Here is a 15,303-nt window from a genome sequence, read left to right as displayed (position 1 = left end):
TTCCATTCTCCTGGACATCATGCACGTGTCTCTTTCATCCCCCAACCCGGAAACCTATTGCCTTGGAACACCTCTGCCCCATCTCTCTCACCTCCTGTCTTGAACAAGGTGTTCGAGCAAAGCTGTTCGAGCATGTCATCCTGTCCCGCCTCCAAACATACTTGGATGACCATGACTTGTATCCGGACTCCATGTTCGGCTTTCGCCACCAGCTCTCAACCCAAAATGTCATGCTCCAGCTTTCCGAGGATGTTCTGCATCCCTCCCACCACAAGCAAACTCGAGTTGTACTTGCACTGAACCTTACTAAACCATTTGACAATGTACACCACACCACCATCTGAATGCTATCTCATATCTCCATGTCGTTCCCAGCCTCGCCTGCAATGCAAGAATATCTACTGCATTCGAATTCAAAAGTTTGCTTGCCTCATGTAATAGCTGGGTCAGAAAAGCTCGATGGATATCGCATTTCCTTCTGATGCGGTCCAGGCCGCCTCTACACTGTGTTTAATACCTGGCTATCCTTATGTTTGTCGATGTAGCAACATGGCACTCAGTCTCTACAACCCGCTTGCGCTCCCAGTCCAAAAACCTCTTCTTCCTCGTCGTTCCCCTTGTAGATTCTTGTCCAATCTGCAACACACATTTCAACAGGAGCCAAACTAAAGGCGCCTATGTACTGTGCAATGCAATGGCACATTTAAGAACCACAGGGAGTCGAAATTAATCTACAGCCCTCCACTACAGCCTCTCTCATAATTATGTCACTTTGGGATGCTGTCCGTTATTTGTTCAAGATTACCAGTGTGTTTCTGAAGAAATTTGGCTGGCTCTTCACAATAAAAGAAAAAAGTCACAAAGAGCCACGTGCTTAGACAGTTTATTCAGAATGAGAAAAATTCCCAGTTATGAAAAAAAAAGTCTCATCATTCTACTTTTCGCACATCACTCCTTTGTTCACCTTCATTTCTGTACACACTCCAGAAAAATATGGCATACAACACAAAAATAAAGCATCGAAACACTTAATACACTATACTGGTTTAATTATCAAGTGCAAAAATTAGTACACTGGCACAAACATTCAAGAAAATAGCTTAACATAGAAAATAGCTTTCCTGTCATTGGGAAGAAATTAGTGTGCGACACTTACAATTTATCAACTTATTTCTCCACTCTTCTGTCACTATATGATTGCCTACTGTTTGGTGCTGGTCTTAAAAGTGTACATCAGTGACAATTTCCCAAGCTAAAATTAACCATTCGATTAAAGTTTTATGTTACAGCAAAAATTCTTTTCTTCCACTGACAAATCAAACTGAACTAGCAAAAATAAATAAGATAGTTCTGATTGTGAACTGCCTGATTCTGGAGCACAAGAAAACTGCCAAATATAACCTGCATGCTTTTCTCAAGGGACTACCTTAATATATAAACAAGCTACCTCTCTGGCTCCTGTTCACCCTTACTGCTGCTCTTGACCAGCTTGAACTGAGGATGGTGACTAATAAGCTTCTTAGAAAGCAACAGGGAAGGAGCAGTCCCAATAGCATTTCAGCAGTCAGACCTTATTCTGTCTGTAGCACAAAACCGCAACTTTGATCAAGCAGCACCCACCATTGGAAAAATGGAGGTAGTTCAAAAGAATGCATTATAACAGCATTAGGCAAAAGCCTTTCATTGGTGTTCTAGTGTAGTGGAAATACTGTTCTTGGGTGCCGAAAATGGCAGTTCAAAAAAGTTTTATCCATCTATCCTTACTCCTGCTCTAGTCCATTATTTTATTTTTGTGCTCAAAAGTCGCCACATGCTAATTATTTGCAATCTCCTCTCGGTGTCTGTTGTACGTTACCTTTTAGGCATGATTAGATGCTTTCTGCGGAAACTGCCATTTAGAAAGGCTGGAGACAAGCTGTGTGGTGAAAGTTGTAGTTCTGTGCAGTTGACAAAATAGAACTGTGCCTTCCTGTAACTGACTGCGCTACAAAAGCAGTTTTTCTACCTTCTTGTACACAAATGCTGCTCACTAAAAAAAGCTCCTTGTGATGCACAAAAGTAGCTTTCACTGACATGCTGCAGAAGGTTAATACGCAAAGTGCGATGTCGATGTGCAGTTGTGGCCCCTCTGAGAGCACATCAGCAAACAATATCAGATATTATGCTGCAAGAATGGTAAGAAACCTGCAGAATTTCATCTTCCCTTGAAAACACCTTTCGAGTAAGTAAAGTAGATGGCCAAACAAAACTGCCTTGTCTTGCCTGTTCTGCAATGCCATAGGGGCGTTATCACAGCCGCGCAACCATGCCTGCCTGTTCATCTAACCATGCAAACATGCAGCAGTAGCTCGTTATATCAAGGCCTCCATTCACAACTGCTCTCTGCTGTCGACATCATTATCAACAAAATAGGTTGACTATCTCTCATGTAAAGATAGTGCAATCAAACTCGATTTTAATTCGCACTCATTTTTTATACTTATGAAAGCACACAATTAAGAAAAAAAGTTTCACAAGAAAACACAAACAGCAAAGCAATGTAGAGAGGCCTCACATATTCAATAAAACTTAAACTGCCAATGCAAATAGGCTTGACTGCTACACTGTGGCAATGACACTGGGGCTTTCCCTTGCACTGTTTTAGCTTTGTATCCAATCTCAACATGCATGCCATTTTGCGGCTCAATTTTTGCAGGAAAAGCTGCAAGCTTGAATCAGTTAAGCAGGGAAAGCCCCGTTAAACTTGACCTCTCAGTAAACGAGAAAAAGCGCCCCATTCCTCTGACGTAGGAGCACCAAGCTCTGTGAAAGTGAGTTCCACAACAACAGCTACAAACATACACAAGAAACAACTTTGCACCAGACAGAGAGGGGGCATTAAGTGACACTTTTTTGAGGGAGCAGTTTGTCCTAGCTATTCCAGGAGGGAAGGAGCATCTTTACTTTTTCTTCCACTTTACATCCTCTGTGACGGAGGCCATCAGGGCCCCTCTGAGCCTGTGGTAAGCAACCTGAGCGCTTTCTGCAGGTTTTCAATGGCAGTCGGTACGTCTTCGTACTGCAGCGCACTGCCCGCAAATTTGCAGTACTTCTGTGCTTTGAGAAAGTCTTCTGGGTTCAGGGCTTTGCCATCTATAAGGCAGAATCAAAGAGAGCAGAGAAAGCAAATTTGTGAGAGTCAACTAAGTCTCAATAGTCACAGACAGTGGCTGCCGTCCAGGAAGAACCATTTATGTGCTTGCATGTTGCATGCAACTGTACAGTCAGCAGCAAGTTTACAGGACGCGGGTGTGTACAAGAAGAAAAGGATGATTTCAGCAATGCCGCATAACATGCTTACAAGTATGAGGAAGGCATGAAAACTCGATTTTCTGGCATCAATACCAGGTTACTGATCTGCGAGGGAGTTCTACAATAAATATGTAGCACTGGAGCCAGAGCACGTGCAATAACGTGAGCATGCAATTCTTTAAAGAAAATTCTGGCTAATACAGAGATGAAACATGCAAGTGTGTGCCATCTGCTGACTGAATGCATTTTTGTGGCTCTTGTATGAAAGAGAGGTGTGCCTTGACCCAAGAGCATGCAGTTTGCTATCGAAGGGAAGCTCAAGAGGTCTTAGAGCTCGGTGAGGTTAAAGAGATTAAATGCACAAACTTGCTGATAAAGCATAAGAGGTCTTCCCATCGTATGAAATGTGGTATGCCGCATTGCAGGTCAAGTTAAACCATGGCCACGCACCGCAAGGACGTTGTGTGCATATATATTTGAAAGATGCTATAATTGGGGGCAGGTTTCTGTATACAATAAGAACTGCGAACGCAAGCCGCAAGCGAACAGGCCCGCCGCGTCTTTGGCTCCCGAGTGCATTTGAACCGTGCAGAAGCCGGTGTCTCACGCTCATAGCTTCCCTTGCATAGCCACAAAAAAATCGGTATGTGACCTGAGGCAGTAAGTAGGTGGTCTAAGGGACATCTCATCCATCACCAGGGAGCGACAACATACATACAAATATCAATATTCAAGTGTGACAACCTTTTTGATATGAAGTTGATATACAGTCACCGACCAATATTTTTGACGCCCAATTTTCCTGTCCTGCCTGAAAATCCGGACCTTGCCATGGCACTGCCACGCACTCCATAGAGTCAATGTATAACACTGACCAAAATTTCGGATGTTTGAAATCCTTCTCATTCAATTTTCCGGACTTTTTCTTTCGATTCGCAACTCAAGAGCTACCGAAAACGCCAACAACGCCAGTGCCATTTTGGTTTTCTGTAACCTCGAACCTACGTGACCTTGAACCCTCGATAGCAAGCACCGCTTACTGCACCCTGCACCATCCCACCAGTGCTTATACAGTTGAATCCCGCCACAACGAATACCGCCACAACGAAATTTCCGCGACAACGAATAATTTTTTATTCCCCGCGAGTATCCTATAAGAATTAATGGCCTAAATTTCTCTGCACAACGAACCATTTTTGCAGAGCGTTTCCGCTTCAACGAAATTTTCGCGTTCAAAATCGAAACCGAAACTAGTTTTATTGGCGAGAAGTCCAAGTCAAATCCAAAGCCACATTAAGCATGAAATCACGTGATTGCAGTTCCGCCATTTTGGCTTTGTGTCGTGGTCGCGTTGTTCACTCGCTGCCTTTCTCTTCGACAACGACGAGTTTTCATCCGCAGGACACGATGGCAACGCAAGTGAAAAAACGCAAAACTCTTTCCCTTGAGCAAAAAGCTCAAATAATCGCCCAAGCAGAAAGCGGAAGGAAGAAAGCGGCAATTTCTGAAGACTTCGGAATTCCTGCAAGTTCGCTGTCAACGATTCTAGGCAATAAGGACAGCGTGAGAATGGCACTTGCTTCAGGCACATTCTCGAAGCACAAAAAGGTGACGCGGCCCCTCCATGAAGAGTTGGACAAAGCAGTGCATGCGTGGTTTGTGGAAGCACGAGCCAGCAACGTCCCCCTGTCCGGAAGCATCGTCCAGCAGAAAGCCTTGAACTATGCATGCCTACTTGGCATTGATGATTTTAAAGCCAGCATTGGCTGGCTAAACCGTTTCAAGGCCCGCCATAACATCGTTGGAAAAGTGTTGTGCGGCGAGTCAATGTCAGCAGACGTGGACGGAGCAGCTGCTTGGAAGGCGAGTAACATCGCCGGAATTTTAAGCAACTTCGCGCCTGCAGACATTTACAACGCCGACGAGACCGGGCTATTCTACGAGATGTTGCCGGCTAGGACGCTCGACTTCAAGGGGCAGCGCTGTCACGGCGGCAAACACAGCAAAAAACGCATCACAGTGCTGCTTTGCACAAACATGGATGGCTCGGACAAGCGTCCGCCGTTAGTCATAGGCAAAAGTGCCAAGCCGCGCTGTTTTAAGGGAACTCGTAGCCTACCTGTGCAGTACAAGGCGAACAACAAGTCATGGATGACCCGCGCTATTTTCACTGAGTGGATGATGGCATTCGACCGCGACATGAAGCGGCAGGGCCGTAAAGTTTGCTTGCTTTTGGACAATTGTTCAGCGCATCACTCCGACGAAGTCAAGCTCACTAACACGGAGCTGAGGTTTTTCCTTCCCAATTGCACGTCTGTCTTACAGCCTCTCGATCAGGGCGTGATTCTTAGCCTGAAGCGCGCTTACCACGGGAGGTTAATTCAGCGGCTGCTTTTTAACACTGAAACCGGCCGAGACACGAAGGTGGACTTGTACGTGGCACTGCAGATTATGTCTGCTGCCTGGAGCACACTGGGGCGCTCAGTAATTGTGAACTGTTTCAGGCACGCCGGATATGCCGAAGGTCGACCCGTACACTCTGCTGGCCTAACACCAGGCGTTACAGACGACGACGAAGAGGCGTCACCGGCTCCGGGGATCGCGGCCGCCTGGAAAACGCTGGGAGAAATAGGAACCGTGCCGCCTAATCTCGAGCTCGACGAATACATCGGCGCTGACGCTTGTGTTGTTGTTCACGAAGATGTGAGTGATGAGCAGATCATAAAAGCTGCCCGGAATGATAAGGACTTCCGATGAAGAAGACGACGACGTACAGGAAGCGCCGGCTGCGGCAACCGCCGTACAGGTGATGGACGCTTTTGATGTCATCAGGAATTTCGTTGCTGTCCGAGACGACGATGTTGCAATGGGTTTGCTGACCGAGTGCGAAAATCGCGTGACGGCGTTGCTCGCCGTGAAGCGTAAGCAAACCAAGCTTACAGATTTTTGGCATTAAACGCCTTTGCTGCTGCTTGGGCAATTCTTTCTGCGTTTCACGTCAAATTTTTGCGATAACGAAGTTCCGCGAGAACGAATTTTTTTTCGTGCACCGTGAATTTCGTTATAGCGGGATTCAACTGTAGTCAGGCTGATGATAACGGTATTAACAGCATCTGCAGAACACTGAAATGTGCATATTCCATTGACTACGTTGTTTTTATAGCAATCATAATAAAAAATAAATCGCTATGCTCATTCCCTGAAACCAAACCGACACTGGGGGTGAAAGAAACAATCGACAGCAAAAGGGTTAAAAGCCACTGAATCCAGCTACAATTTTCAAAAAAGAAAATTCAGTTAAAAATTGGACTTGCCTCACTGCCTTGGCATCTTTCCCTGTGGAGAACCTGATTTTACAGCTTTACGCTTTAAAAGGCACCTCTCATTTTTCTTCTCGTGCTTCGGAAACATAGGGTTCAGGGGGAAACCCATGTCACGGCTTTAGCATCCCTATCATCAGTCAGGCCTTCTCTGAAGTCATCTCCTTTGAAGTGCAGACTTCAAACCTTACTTCGGTCACAAGGAATTCATGAAGTTTCTCAAGTCTTGCGAATTTCTGACGATTGCAAAGCAAGCACGAATAGAGAGCATAAACTCATTCCCTGACAATGCGGTGCGTGCACTCTAGAATATGCAGTTTTGCAGTACCGAATACTAACACAAAAATAACGGGAGAGTAAGCATAAATAAATAAAACCCGTTGTGGAGTAAACATACATGGTGCAAAAAAGGTCTGTTGTATAGAGCGCATTCCAAATGAAACGTCGTTTCAGAGGTATTTCTGTACCTTCACAGCCACTTAAAGGTATCTGTGATTGTCATCGCTTGCCTTCTGCATGCCAAGAAATTGAGATACTGGTTCCGTGCTTTTTGTCACAGGAAACTCGTGGAATGTGCCCGCTCGATTTGCACAGCGGAACGCAGCAATACAGCATGGCAGACGATGATTTTGATGTACAGGGTCATCCACTTTTAACTATAACACGGTCACTGCTTTCAAATCGACATTACATCCAACCCAGGTGCATATCGATGCAAAGCAATGCAAGCACAGAAGGACCCGGAAGTTCTGCTTCACATTTCTGCTTCACATGAACTGTCAGTTAGTTTTAATGGCGCTTTGAAAGCAGTCACCATGTTATAGCAAGAAGTGGACGAGGCTGTACAACAAAAACTAAAGGGTGTAGCTCTAGGTTTTGCCCCCGAATGGCAAGAGCAAGTGCCACCCACATCTTGCTTATGTCACAGACTGCAAGTAGCAAAACAAGCTTTTGACAATATGCTTCCATAGATCTTGGAAGAGTGCTTACTTGCAGCACGGATTTCATCGAGTGGAGCAATCGAGGGCGATGGTTGGGTGGAGCCACTTGGTGTTGAAGGTGGGGCCTGAGATCCTGGGGTGGGCACGGGAAGTGACGATGGCATCGGCTGATGATCACCATAGGATGATCTACCACTCGTGCTGGGCTCTGGGAATGAAGAGGCAGTGGCTCCATCTACGCTGAATCCAGGTGGGAGTGGTGGGAAGCCGTCGCTGCCTCCAACAGCTCCGCTTGGTCCATTCGATGGGCTCGGATTACCACCGACCGCTGGAATGACCAGTGATGCCAAGCACACATGTAAGATTTCCCAACAGCATTCAGGCAAGTCATTTGAAGTTAGTTATGCAAGGTACAAGAAAACACGCCACAGCTGTGAGGAGAGTCTGAAAAATAATTGGCTCCCTCCTAATTATTCCATGCCACACAGCATCCTAATGTCGCCTTTGGCCACCGACCACACAGCAAGACGTCTTAAAAGGCCCCTGAAACAGTACTTGAGGGAGCATTCGAATGTAAGAAATGCATAAAGGTGGTCTTTGCGAGTATTTGAGAAAAATTTAAAAAATAGGCGAGGAGCTTATAATTTAGAAATATTTTTTAAAAGTGCTCCTGGCGACCACTTGCAATCGAAGGCGACACGCACACGAACCTTCCCGATGACATCATCAGGGCTTGATGGGTGCGTCCCAAGTCACAGGGACGGGACGGGGCATGGTGGGGTGCCATTGTTAACACTGTTCTCATTTTTTTTTCTAGCACGCCGGCGTGCACAGTGTTGAGTGGGGAGAAGAGGCACATCATTTTCGATCGCCGATATGATAAGTGCTAATGAGGCCAGTTTAAAAATTTTTGTATTGGGAAGATGCCTCATGGGATGCTTATTTCACATGCGCATTTTCCAGCTCAATAAAAAGCTGTTAGCGGGCCCTTTAGGCTCAACGGCAAAACAGCAGGTGGCCAAGAAAATATAGCAGCACTCAGACATACAAGTGATGAGCAAATGATGTAAATTTCAAGAACACCAACTCCTGGTTTGTGGTACTGAATTGATGTAAACGCAAATAGTAAGGCAAACACAGAGACCCCAGTGGGTAGATCACTATTTAAAATGTATGCGCCACTTGGGACACACGCTACAATACAATAAGAGGAAGACAATGCAAGTTCAAACTTAACAAGTGTTTACTATTTGTTGATGACACATTTTTTATTGTAGGCATGTGAACACTTAAATTCTCCAATATAAACAGAATGGAAATATAAAGGAAGGCCTTCAAATATCTATCCAGAAGGGAAGAAAATCCAGAAAGACATAAGGAGGCAAATGTTTATGTTATTACATTTTTTTTTTCTAAAGTTCATGGTCTTTGCAAGTGCAATTGCAGCTAGAAATTGTAACTTGTAATGTGATCAGACAAAATGATAGGCAAAATAGCACCCATGATGCAGCACATGACTGGAAAGTAAATATAAGATGTCAAAAAAATCCCCATTCACTTGTATTTCAAAGAATCAGAAGAAATGTACAAATGATCTGAAGCAGTATCAAATGCGTCACACCCCAGCCTAAAAGAAAATGAGAAGATGAGATAAAGATGTCAGGGAGCTCCACCCCAAACAGCCTGTAAAAAGCACACGGCTTCGGCTTGCTTGGAAACAACATGAATGTAAGTGAGAGGATGCACATTATCATCAGAACAGCGAGAGAGATTGCTCCTAAAGACAAAAACAAACAACCAGCAACACGCGAGCAATCGCCTGGGTTTGGGTAGCTGAAGAATAAACAGCTAATCAGAAACCCTGTCAGAAACCAAGTTTAGCTCAAAAACCGAAGCTATTCAGCCAGGCTGTTTTTCAGTTTGCAGATTTTGCATCAGGTCAAAGCCTAATGTTGTCCGAACGTGACTGTTCACACAATAAATTATGGAGAAGAAAGCGAAAAGGATACATCTTTATTCTGTTTTTTCTAACAACTCAAAATTAATGTCTGGTTAGCTTCTCCAGATATTGTACTTTTTCCACAGTTGCATTTACGAAAAGTTGGTGGTATTCAGTTACTATGGATTATCCGGAATTTCATAATATTCAGAAATTATTGAATCAAATATGAACAGAGTAAGAAATACATTAAATTCACATTCATAAAATTTAAAATATTCACTGTTATCAAAGAGCAATAAACAGCTTCAAGTTTGTGCTTGTATATTAATTCTTCTGCTCCTTATTGCTCTGTACCACAACTTTTCACACAAACATAGAGCATAACTTATTAACTACCACCTATATTTTAATGCTAGTTTCTGATTTGAGCAGCATCAGTGCACGCAAAATCTGACTTGTAGGAACTGCGATAAAGAAATTTTGTCTTTTTCAAGTAAAAATTGGGAAAAATGGGAACTTTTTTTTGCGTCTCAGAAGAACTTTTAAACAAATTGCCCCAATTTTAATCGTACTGAAAGAGCTTCCAAGCTGCTGAGGACTCTAAATAATGGAATTTTCATTTACAGCACCAAACGTAACTGCCTTTGAGTAAAACTTTAGTAAAACTTGTTGGGCTAGTTGGTTCATAGTTCAATGCAATAAAATGCTGCGCTAATAAGACACGGACGAAGGAAAGGACGCACACACTGCGTTTGTGTACGTCCTTTCCTTCGTCCGTGTCTTATTAGTGCAGCTTTTTATCGCATTGCCTTTGAGGTTCTGCATCCCCAATTGCTGACAGGTAGACGCAGAAACATCACAATATTTAGTTCTGCTCACAACTCGGTTTTGATTCCACCACAATAAGGTATCAAAAAGCTGCTTGCTTTACAGGATTAAAAATCATATCAGGTTCCACAGATACTTTGTTCTGCTCGCAATTGATCTTAAAATATCTTCCATCATAAAATATCAAAGCTGCTTGCCTTACAGAATTGACAATCATCTGGTTCAATTGAATCTGAACACCTACTATCTGAAGTCATCCTGAAATACTGAGGAAACAAATAATAATCATTAATATCCAATGAAAGTTCATGCCTATGCTTCTCTAACGTTTACATGAAAGAGATGGCAAGAAATGTAGTTTACAATGACAGCTGCCACATAAGTGTGCAAAAATATGAGCAGGTATTGCTTATTGCAAGGTGCAGTGAAACACTATAGCAGACATGCATAGTTCCTCACTCAGTGTGCATAAACAAAGGCAACCCTTGGCAAAGCAACATACCTGCAATGCTTGGCAAAAAGTTGCCTTCGTCTGGAGCACGAGACACTACACTGAGATAATGTGTTGAGACCTAAGCACTAGTAATCATAAAATATTCTATAGCAATAGTATAGCCATAGATATGTTAATAAAATTTGGCACAAATAATGTGCAGGAGTTGCCCTTACAAGAAAAGGTCAAAATTTTTAAAAAGAGTAATTATAATTTACTTAGTTTTAATTCTACAAGTTCGTGCAATTTCCTTAAAATGGCCAGAGACACAGCACTAAAATTAGCAATGTGGAAAGGAACATATATCTTAGTGGAAACAGAAATGTAAATCTACTATAATGACTCCATTTTCTAGGTGTTTCTCTTGTTTTCACTACGCTAGTGCAACAACAGGGCATATAGACTTTTTCATGACTATTGGAGAAACCGGTTTGACCGGGCTGTTAAGGTGAGAAGTCGTCAACTCTTTTCTGTGATACGATAGCAGCCCAGCGCCCAACATTGTAGCATGCTTCACCTCTTTGTAAAATTGTGTACATTCAATGGCCACTAAAAGTACTAATAACATAACAAAGCAGTGCATTTAGTTTTTGAGCTAATTTCAAAGAAATGATGCAAATGCTATATCGCATGAAATATATGTGATCAAAACAAAAACAAACTAAAGGTCACCAAGTAAACACCATCCTGATTATGCAGCTTCTTCTGCGATCGTCTTATCTCAAACTTAAACACAACCTCTGCTACAAATTATACTCAACCGCAATTATACCCAACTGCTTGGGGCAGAGCAGAGTTGTTAGATCGCGCTGAGCAGATATACACATGCAGTGCCTGGAAAGGCCCATAAGCTATACCATGTTCTCTCTTTGTCTCTAGGCTTTCGTGCTTTTAAGTGTGCTCCAAACATGGTATCGTTATTCTGTGAGCGCAGAGGTTGTGCACCAGATTAAATCAATCAGCAAGATTACGACTAAGGGCCCAATACTGTCATACCACCAGCATCCTCCTCGAATCCTTCGTCGTCTCCCTTCATGGGGCCTGGAACTGGCACTTCACCATTCTTGAGGCACCTGTGAATGTATGCTGCCTTCCATCTCGCATATTTACGATGGTTGGCAACCTGCAGACAGGTGTCACAAAATCAACACATTAAATTCACACAAGCAGAGTGTGAAATATTTTTTACCAGAATGCAAGTATATCAATTAACTGCGTGTGTGAAAAAAACAGCATCAGTGAAACAACTGAACAACAAGCAGTAGCAAAGCTGACACCCCGCCATCTGAGTATTATAGACACCACAATTTTACTTCCGTGTTTTCCTTTTTTGTAACGATGCACAAGATATTACAATGCCTGGTTCACCACATGGCATTCGCCTGTGAGAAATCAATAATTCGTAACATAGTTCTCCTCCCAAAGTCTAGGTTTCATTTTTAAAAACCGATTAGTGGCTGTGACATCAGGTTAAGAACATGCAGGTTACTGTGACATAAAAAAATCCTGTGATTCAATTGCAGTTTCTCGTTTATTACCACTGCAGCTTTCGAGGAAGGTTGGCTTACCCATTTACACGTCATAAGCTGCAAATGGCAAAACTACACTCAGAACAGCTCTACAAACTGAAAGAAATCACTTCCAAGATGTTTTGAGCACTTTATAGAAAGAAATGGCTCAATGCTGGTACTGATAACTTAGTGGAAAGACCTCAAATATGGTATGTATTTATACCTCAGTCTTTTTTGGCGTATAAAGAACCTTTCATTACAACTTAAATACAACTGAAAATTGCTTACTGATTTAAAAGGCTTTTAAAAAGCTTAGTGATATTTCAAACTACAAATGGTCTGTGTCAAACTGGACACCTGTACTTTCTAATGCAAAGGACACTAAGCAGGCCTAATAATGAAAGATAAGATGAATACTGAACAATTTGTTTTATAACTTGGTAGTATTCAACATGCAAAAATATGATACAGGTGTGCTCATAAGTAAACAGAGCATGATATTCAATTCTAGGTTCAATCACACCTTCTTTATTGGAGATCAAACATTGGCAATGAAAAGCACACTAGCATCCAGGACCTACAAGCACATCCCATAGCTGGTAATTTCAATTAGGCAATCTGTAAAAACACTGTTGGAAGTCAATACCTTGCTCCGCTTACTTTGCTCGCGTGTTTTGTACAAGTGAGTCCCACTACAATAGTAAGAATTACATGACTGCACTTAGCTTCATTTAAGAGCTTTATGGCAAAAGCTTTTTCTCCTTTTTCTCTTCTTCCTCTCCAATCTACCTCTTCTTTTTTTTCCTCTATCTTGCATGTTTGTGTAATGGTTATAATTTCATTACTTTCTTTTCTTCAGCTTTGTCGTCAAAACCTATTGTGACAACTTTAGCGGAGAAATTATGTTGACGTCAGAACCTACTACTACATCTTACTGACACATCTTGTGGAATCTCGTAGAATATCGCTAACAAATCTCGCGGACACATATCCCAAAGATATTCACCATGAGCCTAGAAAGTCTTTCACCTTAAGTAAGCATTGCATTAAATTAAAACAACATAACAGCAATAATTTTGCAGTTTATTGATGCTTCCGGTGGCCTATACTGAACCTTCATGTCACAGCTGCAAAAAACAAACATTATGGGTGCTAGGAATTTAATTATTAGCTAGTATCAGGCGAATATGTGACGACTATACATATGTTTCATGCATCATTACATAGAAGAAAACAAGCAACCAAAATTTGATGTCTATACTTATTTAGAAATAAAGTGCAGTGTGGATCACATTCGTCTAGAGCGCTCGAGCGATACTGTGCGGATGTAGTAAGGTGAAATTATTAGGTGGATACTTACATTCAATGATACTTGCTTTCCTGCACAGCTGCAAATTATGCAAACTGCACAGGCACAAGCACATCACCTCTGACAAAGCAGCTGCATTAAGACAGCGCTTAATTTGCTCCGCCTCACAATGCTCAAGTGCTCTAGACAAGCGTAATCGGCGCAGTACTTTCTAGAAGCAATCACTACAAATAGTGCAAAAGTTTGCCTTGAGATATTAATGCTGACATACCTCTTCTGTTAGTTCCCCAAACGTTGTGAGCACATCAAACAAGTACCCGGCTGTGTAGAAAGCCTTAATCACATTCCTGCAATGAAAGAATTAAAAAAAAAATGAGCATCCGAGTAATTACTTTAAAGCAGCAGGGCAAGTGCAGCTTCACAAATGCACATACTTGTTAAAACGTGCCGCTCTGTCTTCCCCGTCTGCCCACAGGAAAAGTTTCAATGCTCTAGTTTCAATGTGAGCTTGGGCGACGACGTCGTTTGAGATGGCTTCTTCATCTTTCCTGTTGGCTTTTTCCTAGAGGGGAATGCGTACGTGAAGATGGATAAGCAATGTATGCAGTAGACAAATGGTTCGAATCAAATGAATTCTCCATTTTCCCTGCCTTATGCTCATTAGTTCCTAGCACCGTGAAGTAATCGCCAATATCGGCACTCTTGCATCAAATCTGCACGTAGGGATGCTCTCTGCTTCTTTTACTTAGGCAATCTATTGGAACCTTCACGAGAAGAAAAGATAATGGGGTCCATATGAAAGAGCATGCAGACGCAGGCGCAAACGCAGCTTATCTTAAGATAAATTGTTCTCACGTCTGCTTGGCCGCTTGCATAGCAGCAGCAATCTGAACGCGAAGCATGCCATAATAAATGTCAATAACAAAGAACGAGGCACTGACATTCCACTCGAGCAATGTGTTTTTAGGCGCCGGTGTAATGCGTGCACATACATACCTTCTCCAACCAATCCATGTAAGCCATCAAAAATCCCCTACTTTCAGAGGAAGACCTGTCAACCTTCATGCCAGTCTGTAAAGCGTACAACCGACCTGTAACGGAGAAAAACGTTACGCATCAGCAATAGTTAATGCCGCAGCTGTCAAGATAAACTCGATCCAGCGGCGTTCGGCGTGCCGTCCAGAGTGTCTAATGCATGATCTCAACCAGCAGCCACTATTTCTTAATCCTTAATACATGCAGCGCGCACAGGTTTGGAACGAAAGTTGGATGTCATTTCTCTAACGCACAACCTTTCAACATTTAAGCACACAAACAACACATTTAGTGCCTCTGTCGAGTGACCGCCCCTCCCTCGTTCTTTCTAAAACCACAGGCACGGTTTCGAAGTGACAATAACCTATAATGCTTCACTTACACCAATAGGCGATGATTGGGTCTCTCGAATCATGTTCGGCCGCTATTTTTACGTACGGAGCAAGTTGTTTTAATCGCTCGGGGACCGCAGGTAGCGCAGCCGCCATTTTTAAAAGCTCTCTGGCTATTCGATTCTTGATATTTGTTTTGAAGTGAAACTAAAGAAACAACAACATATAATCTAATTCGTCTTCATGTGCAATCAGTAGTTTTTGAAAAATTAATTATAAAGGTAATACGAATTGTAAGTTT

The 15,303-nt window shown here is 42.7% G+C and overlaps 1 protein-coding gene across 1 annotated transcript; it reads right to left on the bottom strand.

Moving 5' to 3' along the window:
- Window positions 1–866: 866 nt before the first annotated feature.
- On the bottom strand, window positions 867–15,207 carry Vta1 (vesicle trafficking 1). The gene is made up of 7 exons (XM_084589163.1): window positions 15,053–15,207; window positions 14,632–14,726; window positions 14,070–14,197; window positions 13,907–13,982; window positions 11,812–11,938; window positions 7,602–7,880; window positions 867–3,132 (listed from the first exon to the last, which is right to left on the bottom strand). The coding sequence occupies exons 1-7, from the start codon at window positions 15,156–15,158 to the stop codon at window positions 2,981–2,983; spliced, it is 963 nt and encodes a 320-aa protein (XP_084445289.1). The 5' UTR covers window positions 15,159–15,207; the 3' UTR covers window positions 867–2,980.
- Between the last annotated feature and the right edge of the window lie 96 nt (window positions 15,208–15,303).

This window comes from Amblyomma maculatum, chromosome 1 (genome assembly GCF_055883805.1).
Source record: "Amblyomma maculatum isolate TAMU_Amacu chromosome 1, ASM5588380v1, whole genome shotgun sequence".
Classification (NCBI taxonomy): Eukaryota; Metazoa; Arthropoda; class Arachnida; order Ixodida; family Ixodidae; genus Amblyomma; species Amblyomma maculatum.
The sequence above is the reverse complement of the archived record's forward strand: the minus strand, read 5'-3'. Positions and strand labels throughout refer to the sequence as shown.

Coding starts and splice junctions, on each gene's coding strand:
- Vta1 (XM_084589163.1), bottom strand. CDS start 15,158: ATGGCGGCTGCGCTACCTGCGGTCCCCGAGCGATTAAAACAACTTGCT. Junction 14,198..14,631: donor ACATGGATTGGTTGGAGAAG/GTATGTATGTGC, acceptor ATTCCCCTCTAG/GAAAAAGCCAACAGGAAAGA. Junction 7,881..11,811: donor ATTCGAGGAGGATGCTGGTG/GTATGACAGTAT, acceptor TGGTCATTCCAG/CGGTCGGTGGTAATCCGAGC.